The following is a 15574-nucleotide window of genomic DNA, read 5'->3' as shown; positions in this document are numbered from 1 at the left end:
GTTTCTAAGGCTTCTCATTCAGAAAGTTTATAAGATAACACAAAAATTATACTTCAGTGTTATAGAAAACCCTTTAAAGTATCAGAAAAACACAGCCAAATGCCATGATGTTATGTTACAATGATCAAATGATGACAAAAACACCCCAAAATGTAGGCGCTTTTTACATTTTTTTTTAAAGCCAAAGTTTCAGTGAGTATAAGTAGGACTGCAGGTCTGCAGACCATCTACAGAACATATATAGAGTTGTAGTCAAAAGGGTTTTCTGTCACAGGCCCAAATTTTAGACCTCTAACTCATTCTGATTTTGAGTTATTGCACCTGGAGTGGCATCACACTTTACTGCTCTCCAAAGCTTTCCATAGCTTTCTAACTGACAATAAACAGATTATACTGCAGATAAAATGTGTAAAATGCATTATTTATACTTTATAAAGTCATTATTTATAACATTTGAGTGTTTTTTGGAGTGATGAACTCTCACAGTGAGCCAGTAAGCGCTCCCTTCCCCCAGCGCACACACACACATATACAAACCGCTACTTTTGTAACAAAATACATGCAGCCGGTTGAACTTTTCACGAACTGAGTCGTTTAAATTGATTCACACTGTATTATCAGCCCTAAGAGAAAAGTTTGACTCACTCTACTGATTCAGAAGCACACATACCAGCGTGCGTAATGTGTATCCATGGTGACGGCTGGTGAAATACAGCTGTTTAGACTAATCCGAGAGGCTAAATGCAAAAAGTGGGGCGGGATATAAGCTGGTCCTCCAATCAAAAGCAAAATATGCTAATATTTTTGCATTTCTCCAATGAAAAACAAGTATTAGGTGGTGAGATGGATACTGTCTCTACATTGGCTGTAGAGGTATTGCGCAATCTCACAGCCAAAAAGTGAACGCTATCTGTTAGAGGAAGGTTTTGTGATTACTGTGAGCGCTCTCTCATTATGATACGATCTGATATTCGCGTGTTATTGACTTATAAACTTATACAACATGCTTGCAACTATTCAAAATGGCCGCCGGTGTTTGTAAACATTTACAAAAAGTGGATTTTATCTGGAATGGAAGGACTAATGAACATAAATTTGGACTCAGCTTGAAGATAGAATATCCAGGTATGTGCTGGTTTAGCTCTCATGCTTTTGTTTGATATACATTTGTCGCGGTGGTGTTGTTTACCGAGTGCTTGATGCATTGCATGCCATGCATTGATGGCAGAGCTTTATCAGATGTAAAACTTTTCTGTAATATTTTGGATGCTGATGTATTTGAAGTAAAACAAACAGCAGAAATGTGATGGTGAAGTTGTGCTGGCTTGTTTGGTATAAATGTTGTCGGTATGAAAGTAAGTACCGCAGTATAATATTACAAAATATAAAGGCTGTATTTCTGGCAGAAATTTTTCAGACCTACAATTCTTTTGTGTTTTTAAAAGAACTTATAAACAAAATAAGCTCAATGTTTACGTTGCTAAAAACTAGAGATTTTAAGCTATCAGAAGGTTCCTTGTTTACCAACAATGATATTTTGACGGTGTGACAGTATACAGAGAAACACAAACATAAAAATTCAAAGCCCGTTCACGGGCTAAAGACCACCATGGGGTTAAAAAAGGAAAAGGCGGCAAAGGTCTTGGAAAAGGAGGCGCTAAGCGTCACCGCAAAGTTCTCCGTGATAACATCCAGGGTATTACTAAACCCGCCATCCGCCGTTTGGCTCGCCGTGGCGGTGTGAAGCGTATTTCCGGCTTGATCTACGAGGAGACCCGCGGTGTGCTCAAGGTGTTCCTTGAGAACGTCATCCGTGATGCCGTCACCTACACCGAGCACGCTAAGAGAAAGACCGTCACCGCAATGGACGTGGTGTACGCTCTGAAACGCCAGGGACGCACCCTGTACGGATTCGGCGGTTAAACGTTCAGACCTCCACGCTAACACAACGGCTCTTTTAAGAGCCACCCATATTTTCTACAACAGAGAAAGTCCTCCTGCTTTATTATTAATATTGTTATTGTTATTATTAGTAGTAGTACGTTCACTGATGTGTTTGTAGATTTGCATATCACTCGTTTAGCCCCAAAAGCTTGAAAGCATCATTATAAGTAAATATAACACATTCACTGATGCATTTTTTTTTATCAGTTCACTTGTGTAGCCCTAAAAGTGTTGAATTATCATTAGTAGTTTTAGTATTACGTTTACTATCAGATCTCTCGTTTAGCCTTCATACGGTGTGTTTGCATACTAGCAATGTACAGCCATACTGTAGATTACACTATAATCATTAACACGATCTCTGTGTAAAATACAGTAAAACATTGTACCCGAATTCTTCGGTTAAAAACGAACAAAAAATTATCTATCTATCTATCTATCTATCTATCTATCTATCTATCTATCTATCTATCTATCTATCTATCTATCAATCTAATCTAATCTAATCTAATCTAATCTAATCTAATCTAATCTAATCTAATCTAATCTAATCTAATCTTCTAAATGTAAACATATTGCTATTTATTCTTTTAAATTCGGTTTTAAAAAGGGCCAGTGATAGCTCAGTGGTTAAGGTACTGGACTAGTAAACAGAAGGTTGCCGGTTCAAACCCCGCCACCACCAAGTTGCCAATTTTGGGTCTCTGAGCAAGGCCCTTAACCCTCAATTGCGCATAGTGTTCCGCTCATTGTATTGTGTAAGTCGCTTTTGATAAAAGCGTCTGCTAAATGCTGAAAATGTAAATGTAAAACATGTATCGACCTCAGATTAAGCGGGAACAGACAACAAAGAACAGATTCTAGTGAATGGGGCAGAAGGGGGCGTGGAACGGTATGTTTTCTGTCCAATAGAAACCCAGGACCTTGGACCAATCAGAGTTAAGTGTTTCATCTTGGCTTACTCAGCATGCAGGGTTAATAAAGCGGGCGTGTAGAGCGTCTACATTCACTTGCAGTTTGTTCTAGAGGAAACAGCAGCATCATGCCTGAACCAGCTTTAGGGATTTACACCCTCATAAATCGGGTTTCACAAGATTTGATAGCAAGGCAAGAACGAGAATAGACAGAGTATATGTATCAAACCAAATAAAAGTTGAACAATATAAAACAGAATTGATAATAAATTCAGATCATTTAGCCGTAAATTGTAAAATTCTTTTAAATGCAAAAATTAGAAAAAACGATTGGAAATTAAATTTGAAATGTCTGAAAAATGAACCACTCGTAGATGAATTAAAAAAGGAGGTAAATATATGTAAAGATCTAGATGTTATCTCTAAATCGTATTTTGAATTGTGGCAAATCTTAAAAAATAGGCTTAAAAATATGCTGATTAGGAAATGTAAAGAACTAAATCAAAAAAGAAACCAGACATATGATGAATTACTTACAAATTATATAAAGAACAAAACAAAAATGAATAAAACGCCACAAGATTTAACAGAAATAGATGAACTTAAAGAAAAAATTGATAAACTGAACTGCGATTACCGCAACAGCTTAAAAGTAATGTGTGGCTATGAAGGGCCTGAGAATACTGATTGTAATATACATAATCTTATTAAGAAATATAAAGAACGTAAAGAAACAAAAAATGTTAAAGGAATACGGACAGGAAATAACTCAATAGTAACCAATGGAAAAGAAATAGCTGATGAAATTGTTAAATCATTTAAAGAAATGTATAAAAAAACAAGCACTAATGAGAGTGATGTAAATAATTTCTTAGGAGAAACGATCCAAGGTATAAATGTAAGCTTTAAGGAAATTGTTGGGAAAATCACCAAAGAAGAAGTTAGTAAAGCTATCGCTTCGTTAAACAAAGGAAAATCTCCAGGTTCCGACGGTTTTCCTGCTGAATTTTATTTGTTATTGTCTGATGATTTGTCTGATTTACTTACATCAGTTTTTAACCATGGAATAGAAACAATGGACATGTACGATAGTTTTTATGAAGGTATAGTAACATTAATCTTTAAAAAAGGTGATGAATATGATTTAAGTAATTGGAGACAAATAACCTTAATGAATGTGGAATATAAAATCTTTGCAAAAATTTTAATGAACAGGTTGCAGGTAATTTTAAATTCTATTATCGAACAAGAGCAAACATGTGCAATTAAAGGGAGAAACATGTGGGATAACTTATGTATTATTAGAGAAATTATTACATGCAAAGGCCTTAATGTACCTGGGTTTTTCATGATTGCATTGGACCAAAAAAGAGCATTCGACTTTCTATCAAGAGACTATCTGTGGAGAGTATTGCAATGGTATGGGTTTCCTGATGAATTTATAAATATGGTTAAACTGTTATATAAAGAATCAAAAGTAAGAGTAAATGTGAATGGGAACCTGACTGAAAGTTTTGATATATACACGGGAGTTAAGCAAGGATGTCCACTAAGTGCAGCTTTATATGTGATAGCGATTAGCCCTCTGTTGTTCAAAATTAAAAAAGATAAAATGTTATCAGGGGTTCAGGTTAACAATCAAATGAACAGATGTATAATATCAGCTTACGCAGATGACATAACTTTGTTCATAAAAAACCAAAGAGAATTAGATAGAATCAATGATCACTTTTTAAATTATGAGAAAGTATCTGGAGCAGTTTTGAATCAAAATAAAACAGAAGCAGTATGGATTGGTGACCCAAAGAGTAAACCAAGTCTTAGCATACAAGTAAAAGATGAAATCACAGTACTTGGTATACAAATAAGCAATGAAAATGCATTAGATAAAAATTGGAATAAGAAAATATTAGAAATTACTGAAGAGTCCAACAAATTAATGAATTGGAAAACAAGTTATGAAGCAAAAATAAATTTAATTAATGTCTTTATATTAGCAAAATTATTGTTCTTATCCATTGTATTCCCACCAACGCAAAATATAATAACAAAATTGAACAAAATTTGTATCAGAACAATATGGGGTAGAAACTTCGAAATAGTTAAAAGAGAATTCCTATATAAAGCTAAAAAGAATGGAGGACTAGAAGCAACTAATTTTGGAATAAAGCTTAAAATTAATTATTGCAAACATATTAGTTTAAGCTTAGCTCGAAAAGCAGCTTGGTTAGGGAATACTGATGAATGGGCCAAACTAAGAGGGAAGAAAAGGAAAGATGTTCCCTATTATAAACTCTTATATGGCGACTTTGTCGAAAAATATAGACTTTTGGAAATAAATTGGGTCACGCAGTCCAATAAAATAATTCATAAAGAAATTGCGAATTACATTTATAATGGTATGATACAGTTTAAAGACTGCATAAAAGAGGAAAATGAAAATCTTATAGATTTATTACAAAATAAAATAATATCTAGAAAAATGAAAGATACAATGTGGTTGTCAGCCTTAGGTAGATTACCGGTGAGAGCAGTAGTAAAGTGGAGTTGTTTTGTTAAAACTAACTTATGTCCAATGCCAAATTGCAACGAAAACGAAACAGTTGGGCATTTACTAGTAGACTGTCAACGCTCCAGAGAAATTTGGAATTGTATTAAGGACTTGGGATTAGATATAGAACTGTCTAGGAAAAACGTCATTTATGGTGGCTTTAACCTTGATAAACTATGTGGAAAAAGACTATTGTACTGGATTGTGATTGCTGTAGTGGTGAATCAAATATGGAAAACTCGATGTAAAATGACAACTGAAAATGTGTATATTGATTGTGAAGATGTAGTTAAACAATGTATGGCCAAATTAAAATGCATGAAAAAATGTAAAATGAAATCTAAACGCATGACAATTCCATGGGACCTTTTTAATGGACTTTAGACAAATAGTGATCGAGTTTAATTAATTCTAAAAGAAAATGTAAATATTTGTATTATTACATGAAATGTATCAATTAATGTAATATTACTGTACGTGTATGATGTAAATGATATTTGTAATGTGATATAAATTTGTACAATAAAGTTTATTTAAAAACCCTAAGGCCGCGCCCAAGAAGGGCTCCAAGAAAACCGTCCCCAAGACCGCCGGCAAAGGAGGCAAGAAGCGCAGAAAGGCCAGGAAGGAGAGCTACGCTATCTACGTGTACAAGGTCCTGAAACAGGTCCACCCTGATACCGGGATCTCCTCCAAGGCTATGGGCATCATGAACTCCTTCGTCAACGACATTTTCGAGCGTATCGCTGGTGAGTCCTCTCGTCTGGCTCACTACAACAAGCGCTCCACCATTACCTCCAGGGAGATCCAGACCGCCGTGCGCCTGCTGCTTCCCGGTGAGCTGGCCAAGCACGCCGTGTCCGAGGGTACCAAGGCCGTCACCAAGTACACCAGCTCCAAGTAAAGCGCCTTAGTCGCTCTAGCAAACCAACGGTTCTTTTAAGAGCCACCCATCTTATCAAGTTAAGAGAATTTTCTTCTTTTTAAATGAATATGTTATACACACTTTATCTAGATAGCCTCACATGTTTATAATACTTGACTCTCTATCTTTTATTTATTTATTAATATATTACTGTTGTTGGGCCCTGACTGCCACTATGTGGTGAGTTTAGAATAACACGCAGAATAAAATTTCATTGTACTAATATACTGTAATATGACGCAGTAGAGAGAGTTGCGACACTCCTTGATCTCAATAGTTCCAGATGGAGCCGCGCTGTCATGTTCTCATATGGGACCGGCAGCAGTGAATGAAATATTAAACGCTAAATAATAAGAATGTGTACAATTTCTGGGTATTTTCAACTGCCTGAAGATTGATGTTTATAAAGACTTTTTATTAGGTCGTTCTTGTTAACACACAGTACTGTAGTGAGTGTGGAGGTGGGGCTTCTGACTGGAGCGAGGCTGCACCTGTGGGTGATAAAAGAGGAGCGTGTGGGAGACGCGAAAGAGAGGAGAGAAGCCATTGTAGTATACGGATGAAAGAGCGTCTGGAGGAGTTCGGTGCTGGTTCGGGAGGGTGTCGTTCGCTGTTGTTAGAACAGCCGGCGATGAAGATAGTTAGCTAGGTGGTTTAGCTGTTCCTGTGTGAGGAGGGGAGGCACAGCTGCTTCCTGTAGAAAGATAGGTCGGGGGTTAGGAGTTCCGCCGCCTATTATTCAGAGTCCAACCTGTGTGATTTCTAGACAACGGACAACGCTACAACCACGGACCTTAAAAAGGGAAGCTGGTGAACGGGAGTCCAACTTGTATGATTTCTTAATAACGGACAACGCCACAAGCTCTGACCCCGGGGGAGGGTCTCGCCGGCGGGCGAGTTAAGTAACGTTTTTATATTGTCTTTAGTGTTTGTGTTATGTGTATTTTAATAATTAATAATAGGGGAGGTAGGGTTGTTGGCGGGTAGGTTCGGGGATAAGTTAAAAGACCCGTTGGTGTTTCAGGTTTGCCTTTAAATGAATTTTGTAGTGGTGGTTTTCTAGAGTGAATATTTATTAACTCCTTAAGTGTCGTGGATGTGTTTTAGCGTGCAGTGAGTTACACGGGTGGGTTAGCTTGGCTACCTTCTGGATAATACTTGTCCGATTTACCTGAACCTCTTTTCCTTGTAATTAAGTGGTTAATAAAGATGAACTGAGTAACTTATCTCCGTTGCGTGTGTGGTTGTTCCAGTCCCTGATCCGGACCTTACCGGTTTAATAAAGGTGGTGGCAGCATTACGCTACCTAGTTACATCTAAAGTTTATTACAGTACATTATATTAGCACACAATACATAATGCAATGTCATTAAGTAGTAGAGACAAAATACAGTATAAAGATTAAAGAGGTTTTTTTTGCATAGGAGTTGTTTTTTTGCATAAACTAACCTCCCTTCACTTTCCTGAGGATTAATAATAATAATAATTTTGGTTAAACACTAAGCCATGTGGCTGGATTCATAAGGTTTACCTGCACTGACTGAACAGATTCATAAATACACTACCGTACCAGAAACATTATAGTGCAGGTACAGGAAATAGCTTCATTCATCTCTTATTTCATGAGTGATTAATTATTGATTCCTACATGTAATACATGAATTAATTAAAAAAAATACTCTTTACCTCCACTTGAGTAAAAGTACCAAAGTATTTACCTTCAAATGTACAAATGTATGAAAGTAAAAGTAACATGATTTATTATGGCTCTAATGTTTTATTATCATTTCTGTAAAAAGACTCTTGATGAATCAACTCATTTTGGGTGAAAAGACTCGTGTCATTTATTAATCTGACACTAATGTTTATTAAAATTATCATAAGAACAAAACACTGATTGGTGTGATCGCTTCACGCTTCCTTTATTTTGACAATGTTACGTTTTTATTCACACATAAACCAAAAGGAACCACAGATTGTTCATAATGTAGTGGAGAAAAAAGTAAAACATTTGACTACCAAATGTGGTGGAGTTAAAGTAAAAACTCACCCAACTAGTTACATTTACTTAGTTACTGTCCACCACTGCTAATGTATGCCTTAATGCAGGAGCAATATATTAATTATTTTAGTAATTAAGGTACAAGTGTTATCAATTATTCATGAGATTCATACAGGTCATCAGGATAACCATCACAAATATTACCTCATGTCATGTTTGTGGTGCTTAAACTGAAAAGTGGTGCTTAAATATTCCTTATTTAATTTTATGTTTTGTTGTGGATTAAATAACTAAAGATTTGTCATGAAATCACTGAAAATGCTGGTTAAGTAGTGGAAATGAATGTGGCTCTATGGGTTGAAAATGTACAATGGTTCCCTACGGGAGTGTCGCCACTCTGTTCTCTCTACCGCTCTCGATACACTTAAAACATCGTCCCGTTATTATTGTTAGGATTTAAGTTTTGTTTAAGCTGACAGTGTAATGGTCAACTATTATCATTAAACAGCATTAAGTGGTTTCATTTATATGCATTCTGACATAGATCAAGCGTTGTTCAATTGTTTTATTTAGACACAATGCCGCGCAGCTTATATCTGTTTTCTTGTGCCTCATGTGTGACTGTCATTGGACTATATGTCCATGTTTAGTGATGATGCTGATGATGTCATAATAACAGAAGAAGAGCAAAAATTAAAAAAATCACAGGATTGCTGGCCTAAAACAAGAACAAATACAACAACAGAGAAAAAAACCCACTACTACTAATAGTAATATATACATATATATATATTAATTATAAATAACCATACAACAATAAAAAAAATAAATAATAATCTTTATCTCTATATCTGTTTTTTCTCTTTCTATTTTAATCAAAGAGCTTTATTAGCGTGACTGTTGTAGTACTAACAGTATTGCCAAAGCATTGAAAAGACAGAATATGAATATAAAAAATTAAAACACATGTATATATGGAACACTTTCTCTTTGTGGGTTAATTCAGACTGTTCCTCTGTTCGGGTGTATCAGTCCGTGTTTCTCAGACTGTTGCAGGCAGATACATACTGTGCTGCTACAGTGCTGCTCTCCTTCTCCTCTCCTAACATGATGCTCAGTTTCTGACGACTGCTGTTTGTGTAGTATGTAGATTCAGATTTGAGTAGCTCTATAAGCATGACAGTAGGAAACAATATTGCCAAATGGTCTGTGTTTTCCTTAGGACTAAAATCAAGGTAACAAGGTAAGTGTACTGCATTGTGTGCTCCAGAGCAGTGCTGACCATGGTAAACTGGTGCCATGTGTTCCTGACATCTAGGTTTGTTTTCTTCAGATTTACTGCTAGGGCCCAGTTCTGGCAGTACTGCTCCAACAGGTCTAGGTGCAGCTGCATAGAGTAGAAATTTTACTTCCCCGTCCTGCAGAGTGAGTCCGGGGGCTGCACACTAATTCATTTATGTAGATATTAAACAGTGTCGGACTCAGACTGCAGTCCTGCAATTCTGTGTTGTGTATTGTGTATGTTTGTCACCGGTTCTTACAGCACTTTTGTTTCTTAGTAGTATCTGTGTGTGTTTGAGTAAAATGTATGTACACACACACACACACACACACACACACACACACACACACACACAAATACATAAAAAAATACATACATAAAAGAAAACACATATACAGTTGTATGGCATGTGTAGGGCAGTTGTAGCCTAGCGGTTAAGGTACTGGACCAGTAATCAGAAGGTTGCCGGTTCAAGCGCCACCACTGCCAGGTTGCCACTGTTGGGCCCTTGAGCAAGGCCCTCGATTGCTTAGATTGTATACTGTCACAGTACTGTAAGTCGCTTTGGATAAAAGCGTCTGCTAAATGCTGAAAATGTAAATGTATGAACGTCAAGTCAAGTCAACTTTATTTATATAGCGCTTTTTACAATAGACATTGTCTCAAAGCAACTTTACAAAATCCAGGACCAACAGATACAAAAACCCCTGTTGAGCAAGCCGAGGGCGACTGTGGCAAGGAAAAACTCCCTGAAAATTACAGGAAGAAACCTTGAGAGGAACCAGACTCAGCAGGGCCCATCCTTCTTGGGTGGCCTGGAGGATACTTTAAATAAATACACGATTTACACATCATACAAACACAGAATTAAATGATCTAAAAGTCATAACTGGTAATAAATAGATAAATAAACAATTAAATAATAATAGAGTTGTTATCCGCTCTAGTCTTCAATAAAGTCTGTAGTGATTTCTTGTCGTTGCAATTACTCCAGACCCGTCACATCTGACAGGAGCAGCATCGTTGTCCCGGCAGTCTCGACTTTAATCCTTAACCTCGGCGGGTAAACAGGTTTCCATCAGAATGCCCTCGGGGTAAAACAGAGAATGTAGTTAATAATGTACAATTCTAGTTGACAAACAGTTTTACAGAGAGTTTTAGACTCTGGCAGCCCTAATTATTACAGCATAACTAAAAGGGAGAGCAAGCAGGTAACAAGGTCATGAAGGCTTTCACAGGACATCAGCGCCCATCTCCCCACCGTCACCAAACCTGAGTGATCGGACAAGAGAGGCAGAACGACAGCAACCCAACATCCCTGATCACCACAAGTTTCTATGACCTAGAACCCCCAAGCTCTGCGCCTTTGTCTATACTAATCAAAAGCCTGAGAAAATAAATATGTTTTCAGTCTAGACTTAAACATTGAGACTGTGTCCGAATCCCGAATAGAGGCAGGAAGATTATTCCAGAGTTGTGGAGCTTTGTAAGAAAACGCTCTTCCACCAGCCGTGATCTTTTTAATTTTAGGAACTATAAGTAACCCTGCATCTTGTGAACGAAGTGGACACGCTGGGTTGTAGTGATTAATAAGTTCACTCAGATACTGTGGAGCCAGACCATGTAGCGCTTTATAAGTTAGTAAAAGTATTTTGTAATCAATGCGAAATGTAACTGGCAGCCAGTGTAGAGATGATAGAACAGGAGTAATATGGTCAAATTTTTTAGTTCTAGTTAGCACTCGAGCTGCTGCATTTTGAACTAATTGGAGTTTGTTTATGGATCTACCAGAGCATCCAGTTAGAAGAGCATTACAATAATCTAACCGAGAAGTTATAAACGCATGGATCAGTTTTTCGGCGTCATTAACAGATAGTATATTTCTTATTTTAGAAATGTTACGCAAATGATAGAAAGCAACTCTAGTAATATTATTAACGTGTGTATCAAATGAGAGATCTGAATCTATTGTGACACCTAAGTTTTTTACATCTGGGCTGGGAGTAACAGAGAAAGTGTTTAGGTTTAGCACCAGGTTAGACAACTTGTCTCTTGCAGCTTTAGAGCCAACAAGTAAAACCTCTGTTTTATCTGAATTAAGTAAAATAAAATTACATGACATCCAGTTTTTTATGTCGTTTACACAATCTTCTATCTTACTGATTGTGTCAGTATCATTTGGTTTGGCTGATATATACAGCTGTGTGTCATCTGCATAGCAGTGAAAGTTTATGCCATGTTTATGAATAATTTCACCTAGTGGAAGCATATAGAGTGTAAATAATAGCGGTCCCAGTACCGACCCCTGTGGAACACCATACTTTACTTTTGTAGTTTCCGAGCATTTATTATTTACATAAACGAATTGAGAGCGGTCAGTCAGATATGATTTAAACCAAGAGAGTGCGAGTCCTTTAACACCTACTGTATTTTCTAGCCTATCCAGTAAAATGTTATGATCGACCGTATCAAACGCTGCGCTAAGATCTAATAGAACAAGAAAAGAGACACATCCATTATCAGAAGACATTAACAACTCGTTAACTACTCTAATTAATGCGGTTTCGGTACTATGATTGGGTCTAAATCCTGATTGAAATTTTTCATGAATACAATTTTCATTCAAATAAGAACATAACTGTTTGGAAACGACTTTTTCTAATATCTTAGAGACAAAAGGAAGGTTTGAAATTGGCCTATAATTAGCTAGTACATGTGGATCAAGATTAGGTTTTTTAATCAGGGGTTTAATAACAGCACTTTTAAACAATTTAGGTACATATCCAAGGCTAAGGGATGCATTGATTAATGTAAGCAGGGGCTCTACAATAGCTGGGAGTAAATCTTTAAGTAAACGAGTTGGAACAGGATCGAGTATACACGATGATGACTTCGATGATTTAATCAACACAGTTAGTTCATTTTGGGAGATTGGATTAAAGGAATTTAGTTGGATTAACTCGTTACTATTATCACCAATGCTGCTCGGAGTGAGTCCATACTTAACATTGGCAAGTGACACACTCTGACTCTGAAGTCGTATTTTTTCTATCTTGTCATTAAAGAATTTAAAAAAATCATCGCTGGTACAGTCAGGCGGTATATTAGATTCAGTTTCATTAACGTTTTTAGTTAATTTGGACACTGTCTCAAAAAGGAATCTGGGATTGTTTTTATTTTTCTCTATTAGGGATGAATAATATAAAGATTTAGCTTTTATAAGTGCATGTTTATACTCAGTTAGAGCATCTTTCCAAGCAATCTTATACACTTCTAGTGTAGTGTGACGCCACTTGCGTTCTAATTTTCGTGCTGCTTGTTTAAGTGCGCATGTGTGGTCATTGTACCAAGGAGCAAGTTTTTTCTCCCTAATCAGTTTAGTTTTGAGTGGGGCTACGTTATCTAAGGTTGTGAGCAATACAGTCTCTAGGTTTTGAGTTGCCTGATCTAGTTCTTTAGGTTCTGATGCTGGTATATCTGGTAATTCTGGTAGGCAGTTTATGAACGCTGCTGCAGTTGCAGATGTAATAGTGCGCTTATATTTAAAACGATGCGGTTGCTGTATATTATTGGACAGGGACACTTCATAAATTAGTAGAGAGTGATCAGAGATTAAGTCATTCTGTGGTACAATTTCCAGGTTGTCTATGTTTATACCATAAGTAAGTATTAAATCTAAGGTATGTTTACAGCGGTAAGTGGGTCCTGTTACATTTTGGGTGATGCCTAAAGATTCTAAAATAGAATCAAATGCAGTTTTGAGTGGATTACATTTATCCTCATAATGGATATTAAAGTCACCAACAATTAAAGCTTTCTTAGTTGATAAAACTAATTTAGAAAGAAAATCGGCAAATTCGTTAAGAAATTCTGAGTAAGGACCAGGGGGTCGATAAACAGTAACCAGCTTAAACATACTAGTTTTATCAGATGAACATTTATTGGTTATGTCAGAGATAAGAACTTCAAACGAGTTTGTTATGGGAGTTGATTTTACAGTGAGACCTATGTCCTTGTCATAAATTGCGGCTATTCCTCCACCACGACCACTAAGACGTGGCTTATGTTCATAACCCGGAGGAGATGCTTCATTTAAACCTAGATACTCATCAGGTCTAGCCCAGGTCTCAGTTAAACAAAGTGCACTAAGACTATTATCTGTAATTATTTCATTTACAATTACTGTTTTGCATGCAAGTGACCTGATGTTTAGAAGTCCTAACTTTAGTTTAGCTTTACTATGGTTTTCATGATGCTCATTTAGATTAATTTTAATTAAGTTATTATGACATACTTTTTGATTTTGTTTTGGCTTACACCTGCCACGGTAAACAGACACAGTCTCAATGGTTTGTGACCTAAGGATTCCGGGTGACGTCCGATGGCGACTCGCAGACAGTCGGTTAGGCCTGTTAGTCTGCTGCCTGGTCTTGGCTCTGGATAGTCATTTAACACTATCTGCCGCTACACTAACGCGGTGGTAAAGCCTGTCACCTATGCTGCAAGAAATGCGAGCAGCACCCTCCCACGTGGGGTGGACACCATCCCGCTTCAAAAGACCAGGCCTTCCCTCAAAGGTGGACCAGTTATCTACAAAATCAATGCAGTTTTCTGAGCACCATTTAGACATCCAGCGGTTCAGCGACAACAACCTGCTGTAGGTTTCGCCACTGGGTCGAATCGGTAAGGGGCCAGAGCACACTACTGCCTCAGACATCGACCTAGCTAACTCACACACCTCTTTAACATTACTCTTAGTAACCTCAGACTGCCGTAAACGAACATCATTAGTGCCAACGTGGATAACAATCTTCGAAAATCTACGATTAGCATTAGCCAGCACTTTCAGGTTTGCTCTGATGTCGGGCGCCCTGGCCCCCGGAATACAGGTGACTATGGTTGCTGGTGTCTCTATGGGGGTTGCAATACGCACGTGTCGGAGCTGAGAATCTCCTATAACTATAACGAGGTCTGTGGTAGCTGGTGAACGTGCCCCGGGTTCCCAGCGAAGCAGACATTACAGAGCTCAGAAAACAAAGGCCTCTTATACCAGGCCTCCTAATTAGTGCTGATCACCCGCAGCTGTGGGGCTGACTACTTAAGCCAGCTCCACACAGCAGCGGGTGTCGCACCTTTGTTTGTTTTCGGTCCTTTGTGGCAGCTCGTCCACACGTTCGTAGCCTTAGCTGGTAGCCCTGGTGGCGTATGCCATTCGGGTATGTAAAACCGCAAGGTTTGAGGTAATGGGTAGGTTCTTTTGGCCCCTCAGATACAGTGTGGTGCGACGCCGTGCAGTCCTTGAACTGCTGTTCATTTTTGCGCTAGCATTTAGCGTTAGCGGTTTCACTCAGCGCTGTGTTAAAGCGCTGAAGGTATTCTGGCACCAGTGCCTTTAGTTATTCTGAACATTGGATTCTCCAACCGCTGGGTGGCGACTCCGCTGAGCAAGCGGTTGTCGTGCCAAAGACCCCGGTTCGAATCCGCAGTCTACGCCTGCCTAACTTTGTTTATTTGTTTCTTTCTTGTTTCAGATTGGTGTGTCAGCTCCGCGATCCAGAGCGCGCCGACCGGTCACTGCGATAGTTAGTCGCGGTGTTGGGTCTAGCGCTCCTCGGAGTTCCCCTCCTCTCCCCTCGCTCCTAAGCGTATTAGGGGTTCTCGCGCTCCCGTTTTCCCAGCACCACTACAGTGCGGTGGTAACGCTCCCGGCTCCCGGCTTCTGTTTTGGTTTCACTTTGTCTATTTTTCATTTAGTTGCGTCAGCAGCTCCGTCGGAGTTTCCGATCGGGTTTTTGTGTTCTGTTTTTCGTTTGCTGTTTATCTTTCTGTTGTCCTTTATAAATAAATAAAATATTATTATTATTATTTACTTCTGCATTTGCGTCCTTTCTTCCCACGTGACAGAAAGGTGCGACCAACCATGGACGCAGCAGAAACGCCACCCCCTATCGACGTA

At 38.1% G+C, this 15574-nt stretch overlaps 2 protein-coding genes across 2 annotated transcripts in view; both read left to right on the top strand.

The window, feature by feature from the left end:
• The window catches only part of LOC134328236 (NACHT, LRR and PYD domains-containing protein 12-like), a 373426-nt gene that overhangs the window by 150583 nt on the left and 207269 nt on the right, over nucleotides 1-15574 (top strand). The window contains exon 12 of the mRNA XM_063009317.1: nucleotides 830-838. Within this exon, the coding sequence (XP_062865387.1) occupies nucleotides 830-838 (9 nt within the window). The remainder of the gene's footprint in view (nucleotides 1-829; nucleotides 839-15574) is intronic.
• On the top strand, nucleotides 1610-6334 carry LOC134329493 (histone H2B-like). The gene is made up of 2 exons (XM_063010780.1): nucleotides 1610-1696; nucleotides 5957-6334. Exons 1-2 carry the CDS (start codon nucleotides 1610-1612, stop codon nucleotides 6311-6313), a joined length of 444 nt encoding a protein of 147 aa, XP_062866850.1. The 3' UTR covers nucleotides 6314-6334.

The sequence above is a fragment of the Trichomycterus rosablanca genome, chromosome 15, assembly GCF_030014385.1.
Source record: "Trichomycterus rosablanca isolate fTriRos1 chromosome 15, fTriRos1.hap1, whole genome shotgun sequence".
Taxonomy (NCBI): domain Eukaryota; kingdom Metazoa; phylum Chordata; class Actinopteri; order Siluriformes; family Trichomycteridae; genus Trichomycterus; species Trichomycterus rosablanca.
Note: the sequence above shows the minus strand (reverse complement) of the source record. Positions and strands in the feature narration are given on the sequence as shown.